Source organism: Dipteris shenzhenensis, chromosome 27 (genome assembly GCF_047967505.1).
Source record: "Dipteris shenzhenensis isolate YYH24624 ecotype China chromosome 27, Dip_SZ_1.0, whole genome shotgun sequence".
NCBI lineage: Eukaryota > Viridiplantae > Streptophyta > Polypodiopsida > Gleicheniales > Dipteridaceae > Dipteris > Dipteris shenzhenensis.
In genome coordinates this window covers 1,262,478-1,288,181 of record NC_141622.1, presented here as the reverse complement: position 1 = coordinate 1,288,181, position 25,704 = coordinate 1,262,478, and the positions used below count along the sequence as shown (strand labels likewise).

General features: G+C 42.4%; 1 protein-coding gene across 1 annotated transcript in view; it reads right to left on the bottom strand.

The window, feature by feature from the left end:
• Positions 1–9,927: 9,927 nt before the first annotated feature.
• The window catches only part of LOC147883712 (uncharacterized), an 81,332-nt gene continuing 65,555 nt past the window's right edge, over positions 9,928–25,704 (bottom strand). Inside the window, exons 8-10 of the mRNA XM_087398831.1 lie at positions 25,614–25,656; positions 25,427–25,530; positions 9,928–11,442 (exon numbers count right to left, since the gene is read on the bottom strand). Coding sequence (XP_087254957.1) covers positions 10,999–11,442; positions 25,427–25,530; positions 25,614–25,656 — 591 coding nt within the window. The 3' untranslated portion in view covers positions 9,928–10,998. The remainder of the gene's footprint in view (positions 11,443–25,426; positions 25,531–25,613; positions 25,657–25,704) is intronic.

Below are 25,704 nucleotides of genomic sequence, written 5' to 3'. Positions count from 1 at the left end.
GGGCCATATAGATAGACAAGGAATCTTTGGAGCTCGAGTAGGCTTTCGATGAGTACTGCAGATCACAGAGTGTGAACTGGGTTGAAGTGTGCGTTCTGCTTGTAGTCGATGGTTGGCACTTATGAACGTTGCACACATCTAATGAACTTCGCTGAAAGTGGATGATCACTGTGGGTGGTGAGTCGGGATCAAAGGGAATGTTTGATGTTTGCACTCGGAATGCGCGAGAGATCTTGTCGACGGTGAGTTCAATGTGATCCCGTATGTCTAGCTCTCGGCCTGATGATGGAGGTTCCTCAGTTCTCGTGGTCGGAGTTGTGGGAGGTAGTCAGATGTATGTATGGTGGAGTACAGTCGGATGCATCCTTGGATCTTCAGTTGTTTTTATTGGTTGGATCGATGTCAGATGTGCCGTTGGGCTCTCAATAGTGTTGTTGTTGTAGGTTAGACCAACATCTCTTTTTGTGCCTTGTGGAGTCGAGCGGACCAGTTTTGGAAGGAGTGTAGTTAGATTCCATATTTTTAATTGTGCATGTTGGCGGAATGTGCTTTCGATAAGTATAAGCCATCTATGGGCAACCGGACCATCGTCTAACTCCCTGTCATCACTAGGTGCCGTGTTGTGATCAGATTGTAAGTGGTCATGCTTCCGACTCTTCTTTTGTGCTAATTTGGTGATACCTTTTTCTAGATGAATGTGCATGATCGCAGATCATAGCTTTCCACCTTGCTTCTTGACTGCGCCTGCTAATCCAACTTTCCACTTGTGCCGATTTTGTCAAACTAATTATCGTGGCACTGCTGCTCCATGTTGCATCTGTGAGGCCATGCTCGTGATTGTCATTAAGGGTTCTGGGGGTGTCAGAGTCGCTGGTGAAGTTCAGTTGCTTTTCATGATGACTTGAGTATTGGTCAGACCATTCTTTTGCTTCCTCCATGTTAGGTCAGAGCAGGATTCGGGATTCGAATAGCTGTCAGTTGGTTGTCTGCTAGAATTAGTTGTTGTGGTCTTTTCCAAATTTTCACTATTCTCATCGGTGGTTCCATGTCATCATCAGCATCAATTGCTAGAGTTGTCTCCCTCAATTCAGCCATCATTCTCTCTTTTTGCTCCTTATACTTTGGATCAATCAGGGAATTGCACATATATCTTGCCATTTCATTGATTGGAATCAACTCACCAGTAATAGGTGACATTACAAAGCTAGTGATATCTTGTAATTGAGCATGTTGTTCCTCTTTCCTTTTCTGAATGATTGGCTTGTACTCAATTGGGAATTTGGTATAGCTATCTGCTCTATGGTAGTGTCGGATTACTGTCGGATGTAGTTCCACCTGTATCATATTGATAGTAATCACAACTTGATATTCATTATTATAGGCTTGTATACATACCATATTAATATTTGTGACCAATGGATTAGGTCCCACATATGGTTTGAGCCGAAATCCATTGATAGGCTTGTCAAAAACATTGCCATGAAGATCAGCTAGGTTGAATATTCCTTGATCAAAAACTTCCATGACCCTGAAAGGTCCATCATATCTCAGCTTAAAATTTACTGACCTCTTGCCTAGCTTTATGCTAAACATTAGAACTAGATCACCTTTTCTAAATAATTTGAATTTGATATTTCTATTGATCCAAGCAGCTCTACTCTTTTGAATGATTTTTGCAATGTATGAGCTCTGAAGCCTGTGTTCATCTAATTGCAATAATTGTTGTAGTCTGGAATTAACTAATTCTTCTAGTGAAAGCTTGTGCTCTACATCCACTCTTAGGCTTCTTGTAACAAACTCCATTGGAACTATAGCCTCACAACAACCATAAACTAGTCAGAATGGTGTCAGACATGTGGCGACTTTGTAGGCTGTTCTTAATGCCCATAGGACTAAAACTAGCTTCAAATCCCAATCTGTAGGATTTTCTACCATTGTCCTCTTGAATATCTTCTTCATTATTTTGTTGGTACTTTTAGCTTGACCATTGCCCTCTGGGTAGTAAGCTATTGACTTTTTGTGTAGCATCATGTGCAGCTTTGTAATTTTCCTGATTGTTTTGTTGTTGAAGTGTGCTCCTCTCTCTGATACTATCTGAATAGGTACACCAAATCTTGTAATGATTTTATGATATAGGAAATATGCAACAGTTCTAGCTTTGTTGTCTTTGAGGGCTATTGCTTCCACCCATTTTGTGTAGTAATCAATTGCACCAAGTATGTATTGATTACATGTGTACTTTGCTATATATGTCCTACAAAGTCTAGCCCCCACTTTTGAAAAGGTCCTAATGCTAGGATGGGTTGATGTGGCCATCTGTCATCATTTAGTGGCCTATCATCTCTTTGGCAAGGTAAACAAGATTTTAGGACTGTGGGCCACCATAGGCCTTCTTGCAATATTTTTCTACCTGTGATCTCACCTGAAAAGTGTCCTCCTACTGATTCTCCATGAGCCTCTACCAAAACAGATTTTTTCTCATGACTTGGACACATCTTTTGATGCCTTGGTCTATTTCTCTTCTATAGAGAGCTCTAGCAATCACAAGGAAGGGCTTACTCTGTTGGACAAGCTTCTTTCTCTGATCTTTGGTCAAGGATTCAGTGATTAGACCATCAATGATGAGGTAGCATCTTGTTATACCAATCTAGAGGATCTTCTATTCTGATCATAAATATTCTAGCATTAGGTAGGTCATTTGGAATCCCTATTAGAGCTTCTCCTGATATAATCTACAATAGCGTGATGTTTTCCAGGTCTATGAACAATTGTATAGTCAAATTCTTGTCGTAGGAGCATCCATCTAGCAAGTATGCTTGTGAGTTATGGTTTATTAACCAAGTATATCAGTGCTTGGTAGTCCACATGAAAATTAATGTTGTTGCCCAATAGATAGTGTCTAAACTTATGCAATGCATATACGATTCCAAGTGCTTCTCTTTTAATGGCAACATAGTTCCTCTCATGATTTGTGAGGATCCTACTTGCATAGTACACTGGTTTGAACCATTTGTCTTTCTTTTGTTGCATTAATACTGCACCAACAGTTTGTCTGATGCATCCACAAAGACCTAAAATGGTAAACTCCAATCAGGTGGTTGCAAGATGGGTGCTATGACTAACATCTTTTGAAGGATATTGAAGGCTTCATCTTGTTCTTTCCCCCATGCATATGGATCTAATTCACTTGTTAGATTTGTAAGTGGAAAGCATATCTCAACCAAGTATCTCGAAAATCTGCAATGCCATTTGACTTGCCCAATAAACCTTTGTAATTGTTTCACATTCTTTGGTGGATTTGCCTTCTGAATGACACAGACTTTCTTAGGATCAATTTCCATCTCTTCCTTTGATATGATATGTCCCTGTAGGAATCCTCTTTTGACAGCAAATGCACATTTTGCAAGGTTAAGAATGAGCCTAGCCAACCTGCATTTTTCAAAGCATAGTCTTAACTTATCAAGGTGGTCATGCCTTTGGAATTTGAGTCTAATATCATTGCATTAGATGCAAAGACTCCCAACTCAGTTATAAATGTTGTTTTGTCTTTGTTCTAAGGAGCCATTCTGATAAGATTGTAGCCACTAAATCCATTAAGGAAACTATAAAGTTTTGGGCCTATAACATCTAGTAATGAGTCACAAAATGGGAGTGGAAATAGATCTGCGATTGTGGAAGCATTCAATTTTCTATAATCCACACATATTCTGAGTTTGCCATTATTTTTTGGTACAATGACAATTGGGGATAACCATGTTATATGGTTTAAAGGATATATGAATCCAACTTTGAGTAGTTTGTGTAGTTCCTCCTTCACTTGTTTGGCATAATTGGGGTTCATCTTGTATATATGTTGTATCATTGGGGTTGCTTCTTTTTTGAGATTGATTCTGTGTTGGCAAAATCTTGGTTCTACACGCTTCATGTCTGTATAGTGCCATGCAAACACATCATTGTATTCGACCAGCAATTTCCTCAGTTGTTCTTTGAATGAACTGTTGAGGCCATTGCTTACTAACACAATTTTAGGGTTATCATGGTCTCCAAGATTCATTTCTTCTAGATCATGTTCTTTTACTCTTACACTTCTTTTCATATGCTCTTCAAACTATGTTTCTACTTCAATGATGGCTTGCATACTTGTTTTGTTTTGTCCTCTGATGTGCCTTCCTCGTTGTCTGATTCTTTTGCTATATTGTCATTTTTTTTGTCAGATTCTGCATCTTACTTCTGTCCGAATCTATCTGCCTGTGTTGATTCGCAGTTGGATTAGTAACTTGTGGTTTCCTTTCTTTAGGGATGTATTGCTTGACTATTTTTGTGACATCTACCTCAAAGATAGGTATTATAGATGGATTTCTTCTCAGGAAGCTTTCCTCCTCATCCTCCTCAAGTTTAGCTACCATGTACACACCTTCTACCTCCAATGGTTGCATATGTCGAGGGAAACTTCTCACCCGTTTGGCTTCTATTGAAGTGCTTAGTCTTTGCCACTTGATTTTGTGCTAGGCTTCATGGCTCATATATGAATCTCACGAACTCAACGAAAGGTTGTCGTTGCTTTTTTATAAATGGATGTCTAATTGTTTAAGATTGACATTGTGGTGCGTGTTATCATAACCTTGCTCATTTATGGGATCCCCATGGTGAACCAGCTTTCGGGTGTAGTTGTGTGATGGGGAGCTTACTGGAATGCAACCTAAAACAGGAGTGGAAGAGCCATGGCTTGTTTCGCTTTGATGCCTTCACGGATGGAGGCGACAGTCTATAGATATTTTTGGTCTCTTTGTTCCTTCAACGACTTTGTTATGATTCGCACTACCACACATTAACGTCATTTAGCCTTGAGCCATTTCCTCTTTCTTTTTTTATGCCTGGACGCTTCCGTTTGGAGTGTTTTAGCTACCATTGAGTGGAAGATCCTACTTCTCCATGGCTTCATTCATGGCAGAGCGGCCAATTGGTTCCAAAAAAGAAGGCAATCTCCCTCGTTGTGTTGACTGACACTATTAGCCCATCAGCCCATGCAATTTTCCGTCCCTATGATCTAGCATATCTGTAATAAAAATTGTCTAAGAATGCTTTACTATCAAGGAGAAGTATGCATGTATGGTTGCAGGTCTGGAGGCCCTTCAATGACTCTTTGGCCATTGTTTTCATGTAACTAAACTTTGTGGCAGTTTCGTGAACATTGGAACTCCTTAGCATTAAGGATCCATCCAAAAGCATGTTTAATATTTACTTGTCGGAGAAAACTGTAATTTTAATAGATACATATGAGATCATACATCCTTAGCATTAAGGATGTATGATCTCATATGTTTAATATTTACTTGTCGGAGAAAACTGTAATTTTAATAGATAAAATCAAAAATAGAAGGTTACTAAATAACTTCACTATAAAACAAAGAGCTTGGATCATTTTCCCCTTGGATTCCATTACATGGCCTTGGGCTACCTTTGGTGGTTAAATTTAGAGGTTATCCTTAACCAAGTCATCAAGTAATAATATTTAAAAGACATATTCTTGTCTCTAAGCATTCCCAAGTCTCTCTCTTACTCCAGTATTTCCTAGAGAAGTGAAATTGTAGAAATTTCACTTCTGGATAGCTACTTTGCCGCTTGGATATCTCTCAATCCTTGAGGATTTGCAGTTTGAGTCAAACTGAGTTGTAGATCTATGAACAAGCTACGAATTTGCTTTTGGAAACAAACCTGTCTGAGATTGTAGAAATTTATGGATAGCTAGTTCGTAGGTTGAATATCTCTCAATCTTTGAGGATTTGTAGCATGAGTTCAACTAAGAAGTTTTTGGAAGAAAACCTGTCTGACATTTATAAAAAAAATTATGATGCTACAAAAATAGCTAAATGTTGTTTTTGCTACAGCCAGAAAAATGCCTCAAGCTATGCATTATGCTATAGATTTCTTATGTCATAGATTAAGCTATGGAGATATTATACTCATGTTGGACACAATGGATATGTTCAGGATTTCAATTTTAAACATGGGCTATAATTCATAAGGTCAAGCTATAAGTCATTGTTAGAGTCCTTTAATAATTTTTATGTGAAAGGAGAGATTTTTCTATATGCTTGAAGGAAAGTAATATGGTACTAAGAGACCTGGGAATGTTTACCTTTTTATGGTGCCTATTTATTTTCTCATTGATCGGTCAGATATGCCTAATGGTTCTTGTTTGTAGGTTTATCATGTTCAACGTCATGATTAAGGACAATGGGACCTTTGCTTAATCCATAGACTCCCTTGGAAACTGCTCTAACATTTTATTAGCATTCATTAACTATCTAAATGCCAACCTCGGATGACTTTCAAATATTAGAATGCCAAGATTTGATAATGTTGGTTTAGATAGAGTGACATGGATAACAACTGTGTGCTAGCATTGAAGCCTAGCTACCACAACTTGAACAAATTGTTCTTTCATTTGGTTGTGATGGTCACAGGTGAGTTGGCATGATTTGATGGACATTAAGTATGACGTCAACAACTTTGAGGAGTACTTTGTGGTGGATTATCTCCATCTATTGTAATGTGGGAACAAATTTCTTGTTGGAGATAACTTTTGACTCTTTTTGTCTTTTAGACATTGTTCTAATATGAATGTGGGTACTTATGATGACTCCCACTTTTATACTTCGTCTGAAGGGGTTGAATATTAATGGATTACTCTCACTTGTTGTTTGAAAAGGGCAAACAAATATATTTACTTTTGGATTACTCTAACATTGAAAATTGGTCCAGTAGTGTAATAGGTTGAATTGTTTGGTAGGAAACACACACAAAGAGAGAGAGAGAGAGAGAGAGAGAGAGAAGAGAGAGAGAGAGAGAGAGAGAGAGAGAGAGAGAGAGAGAGAGAGAGAGAGAGAGAGAGAGAGAGAGAGAGAGAGAGAGAGAGAGTCAAACATTCACCTCTTGGTATAGAATCCCTCTGTCCAATGTGTGCTCTCTAGCCTAGATGCGCTTCTTCTTTGTTTGGAAGAAGTGAAACCTTCACAACCGATTGGCCGAGGTGCTGAGATGTTTGACAAAATTTTGAACTAGTGAGGAGGTCACAGTGAGAATGAGGTGGCTGGAGGTCACAGTGAGAATGAGGTGGCTGAGGTCACAGTGAGAATGAAGTGGTTGACAAAATCTTGAACCTACGTAATGAGCATGAAAAGTGTAGTTCAAAAGCCCCATCCAACACACAATCCCCATCCATAAGTATTTCTTGTAATCTAGTTGTTTACTTAAGTACCTCATAATTCTCAAAATTGAAAAGAATTACTCATGTGTCTACTTTAAAAGACATGGAGTCCATGCACATTGATCAACAATCACGATATGACAAACCATTCATTAATGGTGCTACAACAAAATATTTTATAGGACAATTCCAAATCTACTCTTTAAAAAAATGATCAATGTGATATATTCAAGTGTGTTGTACTATGGAGCTTCTACAATGCATCATTTTAATAGAATAACACATTGCCTTGTGTTTAGTCTCAAGTATTTTGATTACATTCTTTTATGTGTGATTCTTTATCATGATGAGTTTAAACCCTCTACTTTTCCACTCTATGTTTGGGAGCAATTCTATGTGAGAGTTTCCCTTCATGATTGATGATTCAATGATAATGGAGCTGGCCTTGGCTTATTTTTCTTAAAAAAATAAAAAGTTGCAAAAACCTATTCAAAGATACAAAGGACCAAAGTAAAAATATTATGATTGGAGGATTTTATGCTCGTTAAACCGAGTTGATGGTGAAGACAATAAATTATACATTTGGTGATGTGCATGATGGTAATGTGGGAGGCTACATAAATAGTTGTAGGAATTGCATGGAGTATGAAATATATGCCATGTGTACTTACCCACCCTAGAATCACGTTATTCTTATAAGTTCGAAACTGATGCTGTATATGGAAACTATAACTAGAATTTAACTTCAAATTTAATTGGAGCCATTCAATCTAGATCCATGGACTATCATTTGGATTATAGTTTACTTAGTTGGGGTGCTATGGTCTAGATCCATTGGTAAAGGAATTTTGAGCATATTAAAATTTCCAAAAAATAAAAATAACTAGGATTTAAATTCAACCTTATCCATTACTTGGATCTGTAGTCCAGACTCATGTTCCAAATCCAATTCTAATGGACCAACTCTTGATCATGTATTTTGAACTTCAAAAGCCTTGAAAGGATATTGTACTCTAGTTTGGCAGTCACCCAAATCATGGTGTATCATTTTGAGTTTTGAGGAAGTCCTTGGTTATCAAATTGGGATTTTAATACTTGGAAAATATTTTCTTGTAAGTATAATCATGCTACTATAAGACTCAAGCTATAGAACTATTTATTTTGGGTGTCTAAAGTAATCCATGGAAAAAATAGGTGATGATCTCTATGGGTCTACATTATTTTGAATTCCAAGCTCCAGAATCAAGGGAAATTGATTTAAAAAAGAAGTAGATATGTTAAGCCACTTTTATCAATAGTTTTGGGATTATATGGTAGTATTTTGGTATAAGACAACTAATAAAACTGCTAATTCTTCTCAAACTGTATAGTAGGACTGAGGACTTTCAGCCCCTTCCCTGGTTTCAGGTTGTATTAAGGTTGTCTTTTGGGTGACTTTTTTGTTCATGCCATGCATGATGTATTTTCGCTCTTAGCTAGCTCTTGTGGGGTTTTTTAATGCTTAGTAGAAGTCTTTTTCATGCAACAGAAGAAAGATCGAGTGTCCTCCCCTTTTAGTACATCTTGGATGCACCTTCCCCCCTGATCGCACGAGATGAGATCAACTGTATCATATGGTTGGATCTACTCCAACTCCACACGATATGGGCTTTGGGGAGGGGGGGAAGTTTCCCACCAAGATCCAATTCTACCACAACCACTCCATGAGAGGATCATTGGATGGAGCGATGATCAAGAGCCTAGAGTATACATCTTAACCCACTCTTAAGTTGAAAAGGAAAGGGTAAGCAAGTCTTATGTGGCGTCCTTGACAAAGAAAGCATAGTCTAATCTAGGTCTCCCCTCTCTGACAAGAAGGTCAAACAATAGAGTCTCAAAGCCTAGATCAAAGAGCCACAATAGAAGCCCAAATTTGGCCCTGCTCGCTCAAGGTCACACTAAACTAAGAAATTGACTTATCATAGATACACACATGATTAGTTAAAACAAGAAATTTTAATATTTCATAGGAACCCTAGAAATAAAATACTACCTATCAAAATATTTTAAAACATTTCAAATTATCCAATAATAATTTGCCATGACAAGTACAATCATATTGTTATTAAAAAACTTTAACCATTCAATATTCTCGTGAATCTCACTTGACGGGGACCGACAACTCTCAATTCCCTCAAATTCTCCAAGGCCAAAGAGGAAAGACAGTCATAATTCACTCATGGATGCTAGGATTCATATAGCTAAGTAGACATACTTAGTAAATCCTACTCATAATATGACATCACTTCAACAATGCATGATGCAAGCTTTTCCAAATTGCATATGTGGCTACACGAAGGGCACACATGTTGCATGTGCGACACCAAACCTCTCAATGCAACATGTACTCTTCAAGCTCCAAATGAGCAACTCCCCCTTTTATGGGAAATATAGAAGCCTTCTTGGTGTACAATATCAACGTATCAAGGAAACCTATCTATTGTTAATAGCATTTCTTATAACTTCCCCATCTTACATTTGGACAAAAGCTAAAAATTGAATAAGCATGAAAATACATGGTTTGAGAACTTTTTAAGAGATTAATAGATTTCTGAAACAATCTGGAAAAACCAATGTAAAGCTAAAGTGGGCATGGTCACTCTTGTCAGCCTTGGACTTCAAAGAAATAACTAAGACTGATGAACCACATTCAGTAACGATTCCCTGTATCTCTTTCTTTTCCGACTTAAATCACCACACCAGTGTCAAGGCAACAGTCCAATTAATCACACTACCAAATATATTGAAATTTGAGTTATTTGCGAAAGAAGTCATGTAAGGTTATCCTGCTGCATATACATCATGAAGGACCGGAAATCCTAGCATTGCTGCCCTTGAAAATATTACACACTTTGAAATGTTTGCTGTAATCTCGGACAAAAACTGACCATCCTGCTGCATATACATCATGAAGGACTGGAAATCCTAGCATTGCTGCCCTTGAAAATATTACACAATTTCAAATGTTTGCTGTAATCTCCGACAGAAAACGGACTCTGCAGAAAGATCAAATTAAAATTTTGCTTGCAATGAAAGGTTGTCCATAACCATACAAGAAGCTTTCATGATTTTGTGTCCACCAGTAACCCTCTTTGCTGTCAGCTGAATACAGTGCATTATTAAAAGCTACTGAAGTGAGCCGTGATTGAGGCCAGCATTCCTACTTGATTCAATCCTCCTTAACATTTTTTCACCATAGAATAACAAACATCCACCAGATAAAAAGACTAGATTTCGAAGCTGAAATAATCCCATATATTGTGGTCATGTCCACAGACATTGTGGTCGTGTCCACAGACCAGCTCCTTGTATATCACGAAAATTGTGTATAACCAACTTTTAAAATTATTCAATGAAGAATTTAGGCACGAACAGATGCTCATTGATTTGATACAAATCCCCTCATTGATTTGATACAAATCCCCTTCATATTTCTCATGCACTCCGCTTTACTATAATGTTGTCCTTTGCACAGTTTGCAGTTTGTCTCTCTAGCTCAAATCAGTTAGGAACTGACATTGAGCGATTTCAAAAAATGATGCTTGCAGCAAGGTATGCACATGGTTGTTCTCAGCTTTTACCGTTACTGAACGGCTGAGCATTAAGTGGTAAATGATGATAAACAAATGCCAATTCAGGCGTCCAAAACCCTGGCCTGCTGATTCTTTGCACTGCCCCTGTTTAAAGGATGGAAGGATTTAATATAGAAAGTTCAAAAAGCTCTCACCTTGAATGAAAAGCACTCCGTTTCAAGCTGAAACTGAATCTGTATGCCTTTGCAGTAGTAAAACAGGCTTTATCCATATGTCAGCCTCCCCATTCTGAAAGTCTTCCTGCAGGAGAGGCAGCTTGTCCTTCAGAGTGGCAAGCTTTCTCTTGAAATCATCAGTTTCATCAATATCAATCTCTATGCTGGGGAGTTCAATGAAATCTGAGCTATCAGTGTCCAGTGAATTGCAATCATGTCCTTGAGTTTCTTTTCGAACAGGAGGATCATTTCCTTCTTGTTTGCTTAACCCAAGAGTGCCTGTTACAAAGTAGCGTCGCTTGCGTTTAATTCCAGCCCTTCTTGAGTTCAAACATAAAACCTTTTTCCCTTCCTTCTTTGGATGCTGCAGTTTGCACATTGACTGATCTGAACACTCCCCAGTTGCAGCAAATGTTGGGCAAACAGTAGTATGTTTTTTATTGCACTACAACCACAAGTCAACTACGTGTTATACATAAGAAGAGCACCAATACAAATATATTGCAGCCATTGAAGTGGAAACAAAGATAAGTAGAGTCTGCAAAAGTTCTGACAGAATTCATGATGACCCATGAAATGAATTGAAATCCATAGTCACTATGATAACTAGAATAAACATAAACCCTTAAAGAAGTTGGAACTAAAATCCTTTTGAGGCAGAGAGAGAGAGAGAGAGAGAGAGAATGTGTGATGTGAGTGAGAAAAAAAGATAGAAAGATTTAGTAACATTTACAGAGGGCCAAAACAGCCTATGAGAGAGAGAAATTGAGAGAGTCAGCATAAGCAAGAAAAGAAAGAAAGAAAGAGAGCGTGACGTGACAGCTACAGTGAGGGAGAGTGAGCGTTAGATTGTGAGTGTCAGCGAGAAAGAAAGAAAGAAAGATTTATTAATGTCTGCGGAAGGCCAAAAAATCTTATGAGACCAGGAAAAACCGAAATCGTCATGAAAGCATCTCCTAAGGGCGAACTAGATATCACACCTCCAAGAAAACTACTGATGCAACTAGGAAATGCAGAAAAGAAACTCCAGGTGTCGAGAGTTTCTGTCATATGTCATGTGGGACATGAGTAACCTAAGTTCTGCATGTACCAGACTAGGGTCACATCGAGACCCATGATGTCTTTGGAACATGTGTAATATCTGCCGCTGCCCTCTGCTCATCTCCGTAGGATGTACTCATGGGCGATATGAGGCAGCCTTGTCACAATGATGGTACCTAAGATGGGCGGGTGCCCACTGGTCCTCTGTCTAGTCTCCTACTGCTTGGTGTGTCTGAAAGTCAAGAGCCTGGTCTTGACATCTCCCATCAACCTCCCTTCTAAAGACGTCTGTGATCTCTTACTGTTTGGGGACATGTGCCATGGCAGGTCTTATAAGTCTAGACAAGTCAGGTGACCCTCGTGTACAAACAGTGCAGCACGCCTCTAGTTATGATAGTCAATGATTGGGCTCATACACCATGTATCCATGGGTAACAAGGCAGTGGTATTTAATCTCACAACACTTAGGGCATCACACCAAGACATGCTCCTCTGTGTTTATGGCAAAGTGTGCAGAGCCTCAGTTCTCTGAGATGTCGTGTGGCTGCAATATCGCGATCTATGTCAATTGGGAATCCATGAGACAAGGCTTGAGCTGGCCCATGGTGATCCATATTGCATGGGGGAGATGGATATATATCCATTGGGGACTCGGGAGATGGATAGTAAAAACTATAACCCTTGCTTTAAGTCCTGTCGCATCGACTCATGAGGCGAATCCATACCGTACTAAAAGGGGGGAAGCCTGTCCATCTGAATCTCGTGCCTGGCAAACCATGTGGATATGCGTGCATACCATGTGTCTACTCTGCTCTACGCTAGAGCCTAGTCATCTGGATGACTCTAGGGCCAGCCTCGGTAGTCTCCATCGGGGTAAGTCCCAGACTCTATGAATGAATGCCATTGTCTGGAAGATGGCATCAACTTGCATTGGTGTCATGGCGACCTCTGCATGTACTATCTCATGCGGAACTAAGGGCCTACTTCGAATCATCCTAGACCCCATAGTCACATGTAGCCACTCAAGTCTCCTCCACTCTACCATCGTAGATCACATCCCCAAAAGGATGTTGCATCCATGGCAATCGGTCGCACTAGCTTCATCGGTGTATCTTGGGAGTGTGCCTAGAAGCACCATCTCTCCAGCTGGACCACAGCACTCCGTCCCCATGTGAGTCGTGCATGGGCTGCATGTGTCATAGTGTGAATAGGGGTCCTGTGAAGACTGCTCCAAAATATGTGTAGGATTGCACTATCTCCACTAAATCGTCACGATAAGTGAAGCTGAGTTGACAGAGCACTGCGTGTGAGGTGTTGAAGACCATAACCTTGGTCTTCCCCAAGGTTGACTGTCAAGTCTCTCTCTGTAGAACACCTCTGGGGCCTCCAACCCCTCCGCTGAAGATGAGATTAAGGACTATGCCATCAGCGTATAGTGATATGTGTATCATGATATCGGCCAGTAATGATCCCTCGCCTCCTAGGCGATCTATGAAGGAAGTGATCTCATCGATGTAAATCTCAAAAAGAGTGGGTGAGAGGGGGCAACCCTGCTTCACCCCAATCGTACTCTTGACCCAAATCTAATAGACCACCTAGGGCACAAACTCTGCCTCTGATTGACTCATATAGGCTCATCACTCCCCAACTCAGTGTCTCTGGAACTTGCATCTCCAGTAGTATCCTGATCATGCAGGATCATGGGATAGTGTCAAAGGCCTTCCGAAAGTCTACAAAGCATGTGTAGACTTCTTATATCTAGACCTCGCCTCCTCAATGATAGCCCTCAAGGTGAAGATATCATCTAGGCTAGAATGCTGCCTCCGGAATCCTGCCTGTCCTACTGCCCACTACCCCCGAGCCTCTGTATGACTACTAAGCTCCCTCTCTAATGCTCATCCATAGATCTTGGCCAAAGTATGGCCAATCATGAGGGTACGGTAATTCTCAGTATCCATACGGCTTTGTGTATGGCACAATAGTGGTGGTGCTCCAAGCAGATGGAAAGCCGCGAGACACAGCCTGGTTGAACATTTGTGTGCTAGGACTGGAGCTAAGACCTCTTGCCCATGTGCAAGGTGCTGAGTCCGTACGCCCTCATGATCTTGTGCTCTCCTATTTGTAATCAGCGGAGTGCAGCCCGTACATTCTGTGTCGTGAACAAGTGACAGGTGGTGGGCCTAGGCATAGAAAAGTATGACAGTCTCTGCATCTGGGCATCATAGAGGGACCCTGCATATGTGTGCCACACACCTAGGTTAGTAATGGGAATAGGTGGCTTCCCCTCCAATAGGAACTCCCATCCAGTGGTCGGGTCTCCACCTTGAGAAAAATCTGACAATCTCATCCATCCTGTGTGTGAGAAAGGCTCGCCTCTTACGGCGTGCCAATCATCGAAAGATCCTCCGCACCTCAGGTGATGTCAAATGACCCAAGGCCCACTCTCGTGTGAGGTGAGCTCAGCGGTTGGCTCTCACTACGTTACCCACTTTGTCGATCTTTCAGTAGATGAATCTTTTGCCTTGTAGATGTTTTCCAGTCACTTCTCTACACTCGTCGTTGAACCAAGGGTTTTGAGACATCTTCGCAACTCGGACCTGCATGGATCGGGTCGAGGGAAAGGATCTCGTCGCAACGTCCAGTACCATTGAGACAAGGGTGCCCGAGGTGCGGGTGAGGTCTATATCATCCCCAAGTAGGGCCGAAAGCTCCTTGGCTAAGTGACTCACGTACACTAGGTCGAAAGTGTTGGAGATATCATAGCCAAAGAGTGTTGGTGTGTAGTACTAGGTGATCTAGTACTAGTCTATGTGTTGAGTCATGTGTGAGTGCCACGCGTCATCATGGGACTTATCCCATATGCAACTAGTGTGTGAGTGAGTAGCCTATATAAGGCTTGTACTTCACTCGTCTTGTCATACTTGATGAATGAATGAAAGACTTTTGTCATGTCTTCATTTGAGCTTCATTTCTAACTCTCTCTCTCTCTCTCTCTCTCTCTTCATTTAAGCATCATTTCTAACCTTCTCTCTCTCTCTCTCTCTCTCTCTCTCTCTCTCTCTCCACCATGTTTCTAACATGATATCAGAGCCACCTTCTATAGCTGCCACGTCATCATCTTCTCCAACAACCCCTAAACCCTAATTCTGCTCAGCCGCCTCTCCAAAGCAGCCTGCTCATTTCCGCCTCTAGTTGCCTCCTTCCCTCAGCCGTTTGCTTCCATTTCTGCCTGTCCACAGCCCGCCTCCATTGCCGCCTTCATACGAGACCTTTTGGGCTGCTTCACAGCCTTTATTGCTTGCTGGTCGGAAGTTTCTGCAAGGTGCATTTGCACGTGTGGTTCCCAAGGCTGTTGTGGAGCTCTCCATCATCGAGTTTAGGGTTTCTGAGCTGCTGCCGCATAGCTGCCTTCAACAGAGCAGTTTTGGAGGTTTTCAACACCAAGAACAGCCTATTATTACTGCTGCTGTGTAGTCAGCCACCTGACAGCATTCTCTGCAGCACTTCGAGTCATTTGGGGGCATTTTCAAGCAGTCTCTTGGCTTCCAGCACATCTACTACAGCCGATTTTCAGACTAGTGTCCTGCTACACATTTCGGACCTGTTCTAGGGAGCCGCCTTGCACATTGGTGACCAGCCTTTGCACTTCGGGGTGCCCTAGTGAGCCGCTTTGCAGATTTCGGACCTGCTGCAGCACTTCAAGCAGTTCCTACGACCACAAGAGTTCCATTTCTGGTTCAGTTCTGCATTTCGGAGCCTATTCTTGCTGTGTTTTGCATTTGGAGCACCTACAGCCACCTATATCTGCCCACTTGCACACGTGGAGTATACTATTGCATTTTGGGAGTTCTAGACCAACCGCCATACTTGCTCGTTCTTCATCTGGTGCTGCGAGTTTGTTACCTCAGTTTGCACACATGGAGCCTCACCCTCCTGGGGAAGATCAATCCGCACAAGTCTCAGCTTGGGATGAGAAGAATGACAAGGCACTCGAGCTTATTGGTGTGAGGTTGGATAACAAACTACTTCATCATCTTGACCTCACTACTTCAGCCAAGAAGACACTGGACAAGCTTGAGAACATATTCACCACATCTACTGGACCTGGGGAGCAAGCTCTATCTACTATATTACATGATCTATCCCTCTTTGAGGTGGTAGATGATGATCAGTGATGCTATGTGTGTTTGTGTTGAGTCAAATAAAGGTTCTCAGCCTTGAGTTGTCCCTCTAAATTGAATGTATTTGGAGTCAATAAGAGGTACTCTGCCCTAGGTTGTCCCCCAAAAATGAATGTATTGTCTTTTACTTTGGTTGATGATATTGATCACTCAGTTCAGAGTAAGGGGGGATGATGAGTGATGGTTTGCTCTTGCCACTCGCAAGTTGACTGAGACGTCACTATCACACAGGAGGTGTTGGATAGTTGGACTTTCTCTTTGCAGTATTGCGGTGGAGGGGGGATTGGTCTACTCCTGCATGTTGGGTCTCACACTCTTTGCTCTAAAGGGGGTGTTGAAGATATCATAGCCAAAGAGTGTTGGTGTGTAGTACTAGGTGATCTAGTACTGCCACGTGTCATCATGGGACTTATCCCATATGCACTAAGTGCACCATGCAGCGCCTGGGTTTCTTGGACAAGTGGATTCGAGGGGTATCAACTCTTTATGCGGGGAGCTCCAGCCAGGTGATCATTGACGATCACACAAGGGAGACCTTTTTCCCAATCCATTCGACAAGGCTGTCCTCTCGCCACCTTTCTCTTTCTCTTTATAGATGAGGCCTTGGGATATTTCCAACACTCCCAGACGGCAGGCCTCACAGGGTTGCGGCTCCCCATCAGACAAGAGGAGCAACTTCTAGGCTCAGAGTTCACAAACGACACAACCCTTTTCATCAATGGTACTACAGTGATCCTAGAAGCAGTGAGGGACGCACTAGCCATTTACTGCAAAGCGTCCGGGGCTCGAATCAATTGGACCAAATCCATTGGCTTCTTGACGAGATCAAAGGCGGGTCCAGGAGGTTCGAGATTGGGGTTCGGACTTTGGCTTTCGATGGATTCCGCAGGGGCAGACTGTGAGGTACCTTGGCTACCAGGTTGGGTTAGATATTAAAGCAGAGCAGCAGATTACAGAAACAGATTGCCCCCGTGCTTGAGTGTGGGGCGAGGGCGAAAGCTCCTGTACTGGACCTCAGTGAAACTCTCTCTTGCAGGTAAAGCACTGGTAGTTAATCAGGTCCTCGCCACGGCCTAGTACATTGCCTCCTACTAAGCTGCACCGCTTGGTGCAAAACTTTCTTTGGAAAGATTCGGATGGCAAAAGAAACATTGGAGCCAAAGTCGCCTGCCAGACAGTGATTCTACCGCAGAGGAGGTTTGGGTATCATTGATCCGGTGATGCAGAGCAAAGCCCTCCTGGGCAAGTTGATTGTCTGTGGTCTCACCCCCTGCACAGAGCCCTGGAAACTCCTCTTACAGCAGGAACACCCCCCGTACAGGGGGGCGGTGGCAGCAATCACACAGATGGATCTTTTCGGACGCCGCCCTCATAGAGAAGGGCTCCCCCTTGATGAGGATCCTCTTTAGGGTTTGGCAATGCCTTTCCAACAGACTCATTCGGACCAGCCCGTCCTGCAGGGAGGAGTTTGAGAGTCAGCCACATATGTGGCACCCAGAGGTATGAGACTCGGAGGCGTATGCTAGGACAGCAAACACACATTGGTTGGGCACAGTGGGACAGCGGCCCGACGAGGTCATTTGGGGTTTGTTGGAGGCTTTCGGCAAGAGCCAACAACCTAGGCGCATGCACTTTCTCACCTGAGGGGCAAGCACCCGGATGACAGAGATTGAGGTAGCGATCCCAGACTCTTGGTGGGAGGGGCTTGGGTCACCTTGGACCCCGCACTCCTGGGCTGGTCAGTTCTCGCGGATAGGGGTGCCCCTTAGGAAATCAAGAACGAAAGTTGGGGGCTCGAAGACGATCAGATACCGTCCTAGTCTCAACCATAAACGATGCCGACTGGCAATAGACTATTGAAAAAACAGATACAGCAGCTCCCAAAACAATAAAAACAGGCTGATTTGTAGAAGAACAGCTCCAAAACTATCTTAGGCAGGGTTGACCAGCAAGTAGACAGCAAAACAGCTCCACAAATCACCTAGGGAATGGAGCCAGGTGCTTTAAATTGACTTGACCTGACCAGGTGCAGCTACTGCAGCCAGTTTTTCACCCAAAAGATAATCTCCCTACTCCAAAACAGCTCTGGAAGCCTCCAAGAACAGGTGTGCTCTACGACACTCTAAACTCTTTACCTTCATTATCATGGCCAATAGATATCAGATCCCAAAATTTGGTGAGAAGGGCAAGCTTTCACGGGACCAATTACCCGTTGTGGAAAATGAAGGTTCGAAGCCAATTAGTGTTGAGGGAGGTGTCGGGGATGGGGACAGAGCTGTTGCCTCAAGCCACCGTGACTACCCCAGCCACGTCGACTTCGGCATGAGTGACAACACAAGTAGCCCCTATATAAGTGAGGTCACGGCAGATCCATGATGCAGAGTTAGACTAACTAGTTGTGGTCTAACCGTCCTAACAAGTTAGTGTCCTAGCAGTCCTGGGTGACTTGGAAACACCTCCCACCCCCCCAAAAGAAAAGTCATTCCTGTCTTTTTTTACCAGGCTATTCCTCCATTCCGCCCTTCTTCAGCCATAATTGGCTATATTTCTGCTTCTCATCACCTCCAATTTCCGGATTTTCTTGCACATAGTGCAGCCTTTCTTGCAAGACATCTTTCAGGAGCGCAACTAAAGGGCTCCCAAGCGTGCACCTCGTGCTGACAAGACAATTCATGACAGTGACGAGGCTGCTCAGCAGGAGCAAGTGCCAATTACTGAGGATACTAGAGGGATAGCAGCCACTACTCGTCCTGCTTCCCCAACGACCATGGACGCACAGCTTTTGGATGCCCTTGCTTCTATGCTCCAGGGTGCTTTCCGCCACATGGGAAACTACCCGTAGGTCTCTTACAGCCATTACCTATTCTAGAAGGTAAATGGACTCACATAGCTATGGATTTCATCACAGGGTTGCCTTCTACAGAGAGGGGATGGGATAGCATTTATGTGGTGGTGGATAGAATGACAAGACAGGCTCATTTCATACCAGCATTCAGCATCACACATTGCTTGGCCATTTATTTGAGCATGTTTTTAAGCATCATGGCTTCCCTCAAGAAATTGTCAGTGACAGAGATGCACAATTTATCGGTCACTTTTGGCAAGAGTTATTCACAGCAGTGGGTACTCTCCATACACCTAGCACTACTTACCACCCTGAGATGGATGGAGAGTCAAAAAGGGTGAACAAATGGGTGAAGAAATATTTGAGGCACTTTTGTCATGATACATAGATTCCTGGGATAAGTGGTTGGATCTTGCTGAATTTTGTTACAACAGTACCAAGCACCTTTCTATCGGCATGAGCCCTTTCGAAGCAACATATGGATGCAAGGTTGGGATGACTCCTTTAATTGCAGACATGGCTGTGAAAAATCAGCAAGCAAGAAGTGACTTGGAAAGAATGGATGCCCTTCTGCAATTGGCTAAGAAGAATATGCACTATGCCCAAGCAAAGCAGAAGAAGTATGCGGATGAACGCAAGAGGTATCTGTCTTTTGAAAAAGGAGATTATGTGCATTTACACCTCCATAAGTACCGCTATGCCTCACTAGAAGGTAACACCAACACAAAGCTTGCTCACAGGTATTACGGTCCCTACAAGATCATCCGCAATGTATGAGTTGAAGCTACCCAGTACCTCCAAGATTCATAATGTTTTCCATGTGTCCTTGCTGAAGCCGCACGTAGGACAGCATGTCCAAGTTCTTCCTAAGCTACCACCTATGGATGAGGAGGGTCACATCCTCTATTATGTCAAGGAGCGCATCATGGGTTTTAGAGATCATGTGCTCCGAAACAGGGTCTTCATAGAGTATCTTATCAAGTGGCAGGGACTCCCTAAGGATGAGAATTCATGGCAGCCAGAAAGCATTGTCCAGGACTACCCCTATTTCCTATCGGGCTGATTAGTAGTTGCTGTTTGTTGTTGGAGGTATCATAGCCAAAGAGTGTGTGAGATTTGATGTGTGTTGTGTTGTACTGGGAGATCTAGTATTAGTTCATGTGTGAGTCATGTGTGAGTGCCACGTGTATTGCAATATGGGACTTATCCCATATGCACTTGTTGCAAGTGTGTGAGTGTGTAGCCTATATAAGGCTTGTACTTCAGTTGTCTCATTTAGTGATGATGATGAATGAATGAAAGCCTTCACAGTTCCACATTTGTGTATCACTTCTTCACTCCCTAGCCTCTCTCTCACACACACACACCATGTTTCTAACATGGTATTAGAGCACGCTAGTCCTACATCATCTCCCTAACCCTAATTCGTTTCTAGCTGCCTACTCCTTTCAGCTGCTCATACCTGATTAGGGTTCTGCACAGCTGCCTCATCTTGCCTTTGTTTCCATCTGCCTACTATCTCCACAGCTCACCTTCATTACTGCTCTCATTTCGCCTCTCTTTGCAGCCTGCTTGCCCTCCTTTCTGCCCGGATAGCCTCTCCATAGCCTGCCTTTCATAGCCGCATCTGTTCGGGTCTCTTGGAGCAGACCTAGGCCTCTTGGAGCTGAAGTCTGTGCAGTCTCTCGCTCCTTGCTTGCCGGTCGATACCTAGCAGCCTCAAGCACCTGCACACGTGGAGTTTTCTGGCTGGCTGGCACACGCCTACACACGAGCTGTTTCAGAGGTGTTCCATTCCCGTTTTTAGGGTTTGCACGCTGTTACAGCAGAATTCGACCATTAGTGACCATTCATTGCAGTTTTTCGTCACTTCTGGAGGCATTTTCAACCAGTTTTAGAGCTGCTCTCGCATTTTGGAAGTGTTTTGGGATTCTTGAATCCGCATACACCGGCGACACCACGAAACGATTCCCCTCAAACATCCATAGCACTAACAATGGTATTATTAAAACTTGCTTGAATGTGTGTGGCAGAACCACCTTCAACACAGCCGTTTTCGGGGCTGCTCCTGGCCTCTAACTCATCTAGAATAGCCAATTCTTGGCTTGGTGATCTGCTGGTTCATTTTGCCACCTATACCACTACTACAGCATCTCATTTCAGCTTGCCAAACGTGGCCCATGGACCTATTTTTAGTAGTGGGATTTTTACCCCTCACATGCCCTTCAGCTCCTTGACCAGGACCATGGAAATAATACACTGGATTATCCCTTTTTACAATTCTAGTCGATGAGAGGCCGAAGGTATTCACAGGTCTAGAAAATTCACGTCTCTGTGACACATCCTAAGGTGTCACGCCTCTTTGCTCTCCTCATCTAGTGGCTTATAGGTGGGCATTGACCCTATACTTCCAACACTCCCTCTCAATGACCCATCGTTATCCAATACCCATTTTGTCCAAGAACCGCTTCATCAGCTCCTCCAGAGCCCTTGTTTCCACCATAAAGGCTTTCACAAGATCATCTAGCCTTTCCACTAGGCATGCTTGGACAAGCCTCTTGATCAACCTCCACGGATTAGCAACTCAAACTTGTCAAAGTCTTTGTCCCTAATCTCAAGAGCAAATCTTGGAGCCGGCGTCGAAAACCTCCACAATGAAAAATCCCCCTTTATTTGTATGAAAGGATTTCGTCCTCCATTCTTCATCCAATTGAGAATTTCTATAGAAACAACCATTCCAAAGCAATCTCTTGAAATCTCGAATGAAGTATATTGAGGGTACATACCCTAGAAACTGAGTTTGGTGCCGCTTGCCTTTGAAGCAAGCTAGGTACCTACCAGAAGTGTTGGGATATCTCAAGGTGTATGCCTCAGGCACACCTTATGTTTCTATGTGTGAGTGCTAGAGGCACAGTTAGGTGCCCACAAGCACAGTTAGGTGGTGGAAAAGCCACATAGGATGATTGAGTGAATCTAGGAGCAGATTGAGGAGATGATTGTGGAGCTTTGAGGTCATCAGTGATGTTAGTGACCTTGTATGAGGTGCCTACTTAAGGACCTCTTTCTTCTTCATTCTATAAGCAAGTATTCTGATTTTGTGTCCACTCTACTCTTTCCTTTCAGTATTCCAACATGGTATCAGAGCCATTTGATCCCCCTTGAGCCCATTTCTACCACATCATCATCTTCTTCTTCTTCTTCTTCTTCACCATCTCTCCCTCTTCTCCCAAAAATTTGCTTGAGCTTGTTCTCCTTCAATCCTCAACCATTTCCCACGCCCTTTCTGCTGGAGATCCCTCTTGTTAGGGCGAATTTCGGCCTGCAAGCAATTGGAGAATAACCCGCGATGCTGGTCGCCATTGCGCGAAAATCGTTGATCCTTCTTCCTGCAAGTTCTCTGCGCCTACTCTGTCTTTGTCTAATTCCTTTCAGGACAAGCTTCTCCATACCTAGAGCTACCTTGTGCTGAAATCTGAGCAGCAATGGCTGCATATTGAAGGAGAAAACAGAGAAAAACCAGTCGACTTTGTTCAAGAAGGTGAAGGCGACCTGACGCATATTTTCGCCTCTTCTTCCCAGAGGATCTACTGTGGTATACCAGCTTTCTTTTGCCTCAGAAAGCCCTCTTTCTTTTGCTTTGAAGAGTGTGATATGAGCCCTCCAAGTTCAGCTCTCTAGTTTTGACAGTTTTGACATACTTTTGAAAATGATGCTACATAAAATGCTACTCTAGCATTTCTGGTCTTTTGAAGTTTTTAATAACTTCACTACAAGTGTTGCTTCAGTTTTGTTTCGACTTGCTAGACCTGGTTGTGATTGGAAAGTGTTTATTTCATCCACTTCTATGAAGCATGTAAGTGAAAGCATCATTGTTTGAAATTTGGTCACAAGACTTTGCTACATTAAATGCTTATATTTTAAAGCATTTCAGTTGTTATTCTAAGCCCTGTAAGAGAGAAGACACTACCCCAATACTTGGGTTAGAGCCTCTCATGGCTTGCTTATGCAAAATATGTGAAAAGCCAAAACATAAAGCAATGTCTTGTTATGCTACAAAGGATGAAAATGCCAACCTGACTTCCTTGTTGAAGATTGCCAAAACAATGGTTGCCAAAAAGGAAGCAACTACAGAGATCTACCCTCTCATGGAACTTTTATTTGACTCCAAGTACAAGAAAAAGATGAAGGTCAGATACCTAAGATATGCTTCTCTACACAACTATAGAGATGACAAGATAATTGTTCTCTTGAAGGATATGACTTTCAGATCCACTTGTTCTATCATAGTACCATCTTATAAGGCACTAGACACTGCCCATGTGGTAAGACCTTGCCTTGACATGGATATTTTGCCTCCACAAGATGAGGCATCCCATGAAGATTATGCATTTTAAACATCTCTATGTATGCTCCAGATCTCTCTTTTTATGTCAAGGTACTCAGCCTGGATAGTCCTCCAAAATGAATGAAAATAAACTATTGTGTTTTGTGTGTTTTGTAAACACCTCTGGTCACCTTATGATGTAGGCCATGTGTATGTTTTGTTCCATGGTACCTCCTGCAGACATTGTGTGCATGTACATGCAGGGGAGATAACCATTGGAAGGTCTTTTTGTATCCCTTTTTGTTTACCTTACACCCAAGGGAACCCTTGCTAGCATGAGAACCTAGCCATAGCTTTATCCTTGACCACCATGAGATGGCATGAGAAACTATGAGACTAGATGTATCCTTGACATAGCCTGAGGCATTTCCTTGAGGGGGGGTTTGTTGGGATATCTCAAGGTGTATGCCTCAGGCACACCTTATGTTTCTATGTGTGAGTGCTAGAGACACAGTTAGGTGCCCACAAGCACAGTTAGGTGGTGGAAAAGCCACATAGGATGATTGAGTGAATCTAGGAGCAGATTGAGGAGATGATTGTGGAGCTTTGAGGTCATCAGTGATGTCAGTGACCTTGTATGAGGTGCCTACTTAAGAACCTCTTTCTTCTTCATTCTATAAGCAAGTATTCTGATTTTGTGTCCACTCTACTCTTTCCTTTCAGTATTCCAACAAGAAGAACCCTCTTCTTTAGTGTCTTTGTGTAAGTCTGTATCCATGCTCCCCTTGTGACTTCAACTCACCCGCTGACTTCAAGCTCGTCAAGCTCCATCTTTGAGTGAGCTCCTCCACCTCTGCAGGTGGTATTGGACTAGTCCTTAGATCTCAAGGTTGAGAAACGCCTTCCTACCTCCACCACAAAGTGTAGCTCTATGCTCCACTCTTCAATGTCTTTCATATACATGGTCACACATGGGTCTACAAAGTTAATCTCAATGGGACATGGAGTCATCACAAAGAGTAGTTCATCTCTTACCACATTGATTAGCCGCCTTCTTTCTACAATCTTTACAAACTACGTAAGCATGTTGCAATAAAAGCATTTGTCCTTGTTTTTTCTCTTCTTTTTGTTTTCCCCATCAAAAGAGTCCCTGTCATCCTTTGAATTCTTGGCATCCTTTTACTGTGGCTTCCATCTATCATTCTTATATTTGGCCATGAGAGCCTTTTTGTTGTCTCATCATTTATGTTGTACAGCTTTCTAGAATGCCCAGTGAACAAACTCGGTGCTGCCCCCCAAGGGAGCCCTTTTGGTAAGCCCCTAGACTGGCTGACCCAGTCCTTCAGTCAACTTGGTCTGTAGATCTGCCAACCTGCTGCTGTGTGGATTCATTGTTTGGGCAGCTAATTGTTGCATTTTCATGGGTGCACTCTCCATCTCCAAGAGACTTATAGCCAATGATTGGCATTTTCATATTGCAGCAATTTAGAATGTGCATTTCAGATTCTACCTTCATGTGTGTGCAAAGGGCATCACAGCTTAGTACTGACCCTCGGGCCTCCACCCTATTTTCTCACTTCCCTTGTCATATTCTTTGTTTTTGTGGAGGATACCATTCCAAATTTCTTCTTTCATTATTTCTTAATAAGTAATATATTTCATTTACCTGACTTTGTGGTTGGGATGATACAATGATTGCTCTGGAAGTCCAAATGGGATTGTTGGATCCCAAGAAGTCTTCATCAATGCGGAAGAACATCAACAAGTGATGAGAAAATATAAAATCCAATAATAAAGGTTGTATTTGACGCTACGGCAGCTTCAAAGAAGATATAAATAAATATTTCTATTAAGCGTATAGCTTTAACCTGCTCAAACATGCGAAAGTACCTACGAGTTCACCCTCATTCACCTTTCAATCTTGTAGCTATATGTTATAGAAAAAATCTCATAAAAAACTTTGTATTTCAAAGATGAGTGAAAGATTTAACCTATCTAATATGTTTTTACAAATTGACAACCATGTTGCCCCACATACCTCATCCCCATCAACACAGTAGCCCTTCAAGAAACCTTCACAAATTGGTGCATTTGGATTGACGCTGACATGCCTATAAGGACAATCTTCATTGGTACACAAGCCTGCAGCTCAGTATATTAGGAAATTTAGTACACAACTTAGTATATACAAATCGAGCACCACAAACCATCTTAGCTGTACTAACCTTCAAGAAAAAAAGAACAATCAGGCATCCTCTCAGGTATAACCTGCACCCAAATTTGCATGAGCACATGAATCAGCATAGTCTAACATTA